At 39.6% G+C, this 6,000-nt stretch overlaps 1 protein-coding gene across 1 annotated transcript in view; it reads right to left on the bottom strand.

The window, feature by feature from the left end:
- Positions 1 to 857: 857 nt before the first annotated feature.
- itga9 (integrin, alpha 9) overlaps positions 858 to 6,000 on the bottom strand; it is a 54,717-nt gene continuing 49,574 nt past the window's right edge. Inside the window, exons 27-28 of the mRNA XM_030070915.1 lie at positions 4,892 to 5,011; positions 858 to 3,357 (exon numbers count right to left, since the gene is read on the bottom strand). Coding sequence (XP_029926775.1) covers positions 3,259 to 3,357; positions 4,892 to 5,011 — 219 coding nt within the window. The 3' untranslated portion in view covers positions 858 to 3,258. The remainder of the gene's footprint in view (positions 3,358 to 4,891; positions 5,012 to 6,000) is intronic.

The raw sequence follows: 6,000 nt of genomic DNA, 5'->3' as shown, positions 1-6,000 counted from the left end.
AAAGAGCCTGGTGTTCATCTGATAAATGTAATAAATTCAACCCTCCTCAAATAATCTTCATTTGATGTTCATATACTTTTTGTAATGCAGTAGCAGTTTTTCCTTTGCCTCAGTACGCATACTGTAAACATACCTGGAAGCCACTGCTGCCATGTTGTTAGTTGCTTTAGCCACAGCTTGTGCTGCCCCCTCCAGCTGGGCGAATTGTTCAGGATCCTCTGCATTTTCACACAGCAGAACCAAGTGGCATAAATGACCTGCAATCGGTGCCACCACCTGCTCCACCGCTGCAGTCTTGATCAAACCATGATCCAGTAAAGAAGACATTGTTGGCAGAGTGATTCTCTGCAGGCAACAAGGCAGAGAACAGCTCTATTTACTGTAGTGGTCCTGCTGTACTGTGTGGTAGTTGTGTGTTAATAATTCATTGTGCTCTAGGGAGAAACCACATGTGTTTGATGTCAGTGTTTCATGGCAACCGGTGTCAGATGACGAACACACATAACCTCACCATGTTTTATAGATTCATTACTTGGCTTTCTGGCATGCAGTGTCAGTGTCCCTCTGGGTTGAGAGAACAAATGTAAAGAATGGAAACTTACAGCTTAAAAAGTAAAATGTTGTGATGTTTGTGCATTTAAGGCAGATACACTAACCAACATACATTAGTGTAATTACAGCCTAAAGACAGTTATGGAAGTTTTGAATTTTCACTGTTCTTGCATTTTTGCCTGTAATGACAGAGATAGAAGAACAAGGCAACCAGCAGAGGGCGCCACACACCTCAAAAAAGAGACAACAACAACCCAAGTGGAATTTTCTTGACAAAAACAGCATACAACACCATAAAATTTCATTCTAAAATTTATCAACAGATAAATATACAGCTTGAACATGAGTTTAAACATCAAACATATAGCACACTCTAATGCAAATGATATTCAGTGACAGTAGTATATTCAGAACAAATCCCCAAATATCTAAATGTGATAATGGTGACACCATACAAACACAAAAATATAACCATCACAGTTAAAAAAAAATCCAAAAAAGTCAAGTGTTGGTTTCTCTGCATGTGTGTATAGCATAACGTTTACAGGTGCAGAGGGAAGATGTGAATGTGTGCAGTATATGCCGTGCCAGTGGAATTAATTGGTGAAATAAAGTGTATCTGATCAATAAAAGGTTCATAGATCATTACAGAGAGTCAAGCAATCATAGTGAGCCATAAAGTGTCAACACATAATTTTGTTACTCCAAGTGAAAATTGAGGGATACATTAAGAACACCTAAATTATAGTTGTCGTTCTTTGGCATTGCACATTCAAACATGATTCTGGTCTGCTTCAAAAATATCCCAAACTCATGCACAGTCACTGTTCAAAAACTATAGCTCATCTAATTAAGAGAATAATTTCAAAAATAATTTCATCTCATTTTGGAATGAAACACTTCAAATTCATTTAACAAAATATAATTTCTCCTTCACGGGCATTTAATACGAAGTTCCATTCATTCCATTCAAAAGACTAAGCAAACGGAGCCTTTCAAAAGAAACGCAACATGTGGGATTCAGAGTCGGTTTGCTGGGGAGCCGTGTATTTTAATGGTAGCAGATTTTCAGGGCGCTAACATTCCTACATGTTGACTTAAAATGAGCTTTTCCCATGAGCCCCAAAGAGCGAGTTTATGCGTAGTGATTGAGTGCAGCACATTCCCACCTATTTTTAGGGCATTACTCATGCCATGGGCCCCTGGAAATGGCTGTAGGTAGACTCCCATCTCAAACTTTCATCTGGCCGTGGAGAGTGAAGTATCTCATATTTCTCTCTAAAGCTTAATGCCTAATAACATAATAGTAAAACTAAAGATGGTGTACTTAGGCGAAGACTATGGAAAAGTTCAGACATAAATCACAATTAGACCTGTCATTACCTATAGAATGATTACAGATTGAGAATCACTTTCCATGTCATGAAGACACACCATAGTCCATCTCATCTTTAAAAAAAGGCAAAAGAAAAAGAAAAAGAAAAAAAACAAGCACGTCACTGAAGTCAGCTGTATACCTGAGCAATAGTTCATTGCAAAAGCAGCTTTGGATCTCCTGCACATTGCACTTTTAAAGCATTCCTTGATTAAAAGCATTGGAGAAGACACCGGGTAGACTAAAATTCAAATTCGGCAGATCTGGCGATGCTGTGTTCACTCACATCACATACAAACAACCGGGTGAAAAAGCTAAACCATAACCAGATGGAATGCTTATGTTGGAAAGTCACAAAGCCTAAAAGAGTGAATGGTGGCTTACAGTACGATTTACTACGCGCCCTCCGCAAACGTCCCAGGCGTGGATAATAGAGGAAACATGGCAAATAAAGTGTAAATAGATTACTGTGCAGTGCTGTTGATAACCACATCCTGAACTAAGTCCTAATGACCTCAGAGAGCGCTTTCGCTGGGCCCTCAACACTTGTGACACAACTCTGACAATACTTGTGGATGACATAGGGGGCAAAGTGTGCAAATCGGTGTGTGTGGGGGTGTCAAACAAAGAATTTGCTCTGGCTCATTATCTATGAGAGGGAGGGACAGATGTGTAAGGAGATATTCATAAGCCGGAAATAGTACAGAAAAGATACAATCTCTCACTCCCAGGAAGAACTGAATATACAAACTGACTCCAATTATATACTATATATGACATATCTTTGGCCTTAAAGTAACAGTATGGAGCCAAGGCATTCATTCTTATCAAACATCAGTGCTTTTAGGAAAACATACTGTCGATACAATATGTTTATAATGGCCTTCAAAAACCCAACTCTTCTCGAAGCCCAGTTTTATACAATATGGCTTATACTGTATGTATAAAAATAAATTTGCTATTTAACACAGCCCTGAGGGTTTTGTTGTCCACTAATATTCATGCCATTTGTACATCCCTGCAGGGATGTCAGTCTCCATCAGCAGTTTCACTCTGCTGGCTGGGAGCTCCCTCCTTTGAGATTAACTTGAATTCCACAGCAAGTGTCCTCTGGCAAGCCACGCTGTCACCTCAGAAGCCTGTTTCTTGGACCCCCACCCACAAAAATATCAAGTCTCCAAAAAATATGGAGAATATTCTTCTCTTCCACATATGAAAGACTGAAAGGCCTGGTCCCACTGTGGCGGCTGGGCTGCGAGACCCCACGGCATTGGATCCTTCTCGACCCAATTCCTAATCTCATTGGCTCCTCTGGGGCCCGACCGCAACTCTCAGTGGTTCTTTTCCACCCAATCCCAGCTTTCATCACTGTCCTTCCTGTTCTTTTCAGCTTCAATGATCTCTCTGTAGCGCCGACGGAAGAAACCCATCTGAAAAGGAGAGAGAGGAACAACAGTTGGTTTGTAAACTGTGCCTGGGCTTGGTGGTGCTAGCCACATTAATTAAAGGATAAAGGGAACAAGCAGAGTTTTCCCCCCTAGAAATTTGTTGTTTCTTTTTGGATCAAGGGATATGGAAAATGGTACATTGATTTTGTACCAAACCATGTGCATAAAAAGTTTTCATTTTTAGAAGCCTATAATAAGCCTATAGTGATAATCACTGTAAAAGGTGCATATTTCAAGGTTGTCATCATGTTTTGTTTGTGTTTTTTTGCACCGTCATTCTTACATATGATGCTTTACTCATTCATTAATTTATTTATGTATTCACTGCTGTTTTTTTTGGAGCACAATATGGAACTACAGTGAGCACATTCATAACACAGAAAATTTCAACACTGCCTTTGATTTACAACATCATTACAAATAATACCTGACATTTCCATGAGCTGAATACAAAGGTCTTATGCTGCTACTGTAAAAGGGTTAGGGTTAGGGTTAGTACAAGTTACAGAATGCTGGCAAAAGCCTCATTTAAATTTTTGAGTTGAATTGTCAGTATATGGTTAAGAAGCAAGAACAAGCCAAACTTTGAACTGAATTGTGCCCTAAAAACAACAGGTACTGAACCATGAAAAAGGTGAATTATTACACCCCTTGTGATCTTGTGTGATAAAATTGTTTCATTGGGCTATAACCTGCAACAGCAGGTCTGTAGTGTGTGTCTAAACAAAAAGTGCAATGCTGTGGGAAAGCAGCAAAACGTGTGTCAGCAAAACTGAGATGATGCTGATCTCCCTATGACTCCGCTCATTTATCTGCATTTGGCCGCTATAGTTTATTGACGCAGACCTCTGCACACCCCTGGCATTTCCTGAAAAGAGCAATACAGGACATGTGCTGGTCTTGTAAGTGGGGTTTATTTTGGCAGGATCCAAGGACTTGGGGAAAGAGGGGAGGTGGGGGGAAACGTATCCCAGGACCAACATTCCAAGGTTTAGTTGTGGTATTCCCAGTGGAAAAGGAAAAGGAGTGAAAAAGAAAAGGAGTTTTGTGCTAACAGGGCCTCTGGACATCAGCATAATTGCGATTTCCCTTCACAATTGTGCTCTCATGTGAGTGGTATGGTGTGAATTACTGTCCGGTCTTTGATCTGGCCTTTGCATCTTTGTTAAAGGCTTTTCTAAATGTTTCCTCCACCACCCCAAACTCCCCCAGCCACCCGACTGTTTTTACACAACTGGATAATGTATTGAGGTCTAACCACAGCTTTGTCTTTGTGATTCTGGCAATGGCGCACAATTCTATAAGAATTGCCCAATGGTATTTTGTTTACTATTGTACACTGGTAGAAACATTTGCTACTAAAACCCCAATGCTATTCTGAGGGGAAGAATATGGATGCGTGCTCACATTGCATTTGACAGACACTCACATGGGCATTGGGGTTCACAATAGTTTATATTGTATGAATGTGTCTGGATGCAAGCAGGCGTATCCAGGTGTGCATTTGTGGGTTTACCTTCCAGAGTAACACAGCTAACAGCAAGAAGATGAGGATTCCCACCAGTAGACTGATGGCGATGATCCAGCCGACTACGTATCCCCTCGGTTCCTGACTGTGCAGCGCCTCGAAGACCAGCTGCAACATAACAGGCAGTCAGTCACACTCAGATATATGCCCAGACACACTCATGTTCGAGGCCACTAACAGCCACAACTTACTATAACAGTCTGCTTTAGCTATTACCAAAATACTGAGTTGATCCAAAGTTGTTCAGCTATTTAGCTTTAAATATTGCCAGAAGAATGTATGGCAATATACAATTTATAGATATATTTTAACAGCTACAGGTTAATTTCCCAACAAAATTACAAGGCTGCTAGGCAAAGAGACAATGAACAAATGACCATATGAATGAACATGCAAATAAATATTCTTAATCAAGAAATGAAGAAGTCAAAATTATTTTTTTCTGTGTGGATAAGAGTGCACCTGTGATATTTAAAAAAAAAAAAAAAAAAAAATCACACTGTGATCAACATCTGTTTCCAAAAGGATAAGAATCCAGATCTGGATTAGGCAGCAGACATTACTCAAAATTAACATACGTACATTCCTTTTAGAAATGGATACACTTATTTTTCAAGCAACAGCCACAGTTTTATATTCAGTTCCTTGAAAACATCCGGTCTTCCCTCCATATGCAAGAGTTTGGCAACCTCATCGGGTGACATGAACTCAAGACTGAGACAAACTGTAGTCACCTGTGTCAGCACAAACTGAATACAACTCCTATTTTTCTATTAAAAATTTTTTTTTTTTCTTACCACAACATCAAACTGTTTTTCACACAAACTGCTAATTTCTAGGGCTAACATCATTAACATGTCTGTAAAGTAAGTAAGCTTGAAAATCACAATTATCTAAAGTACTGAAATATTTAGGAGTTCAACAACAAGAGGTATTAATCACTTCTAGACCCCTGGAGTCCAAAATAATATCTATGTCATCCAGTTCTTTTTAAAATTCGGGAACACTGAAATTAATTTCCTGCCGTCCAGCAAAGACGCTTATTTTGAGCATCTCCTCCAGTCAGGGAGGGTTGACAGCTTAAAAAAAAACAGCCT

This window comes from Myripristis murdjan, chromosome 15 (assembly GCF_902150065.1).
Source record: "Myripristis murdjan chromosome 15, fMyrMur1.1, whole genome shotgun sequence".
NCBI lineage: Eukaryota > Metazoa > Chordata > Actinopteri > Holocentriformes > Holocentridae > Myripristis > Myripristis murdjan.
The sequence above is the reverse complement of the archived record's forward strand: the minus strand, read 5'-3'. Positions and strand labels throughout refer to the sequence as shown.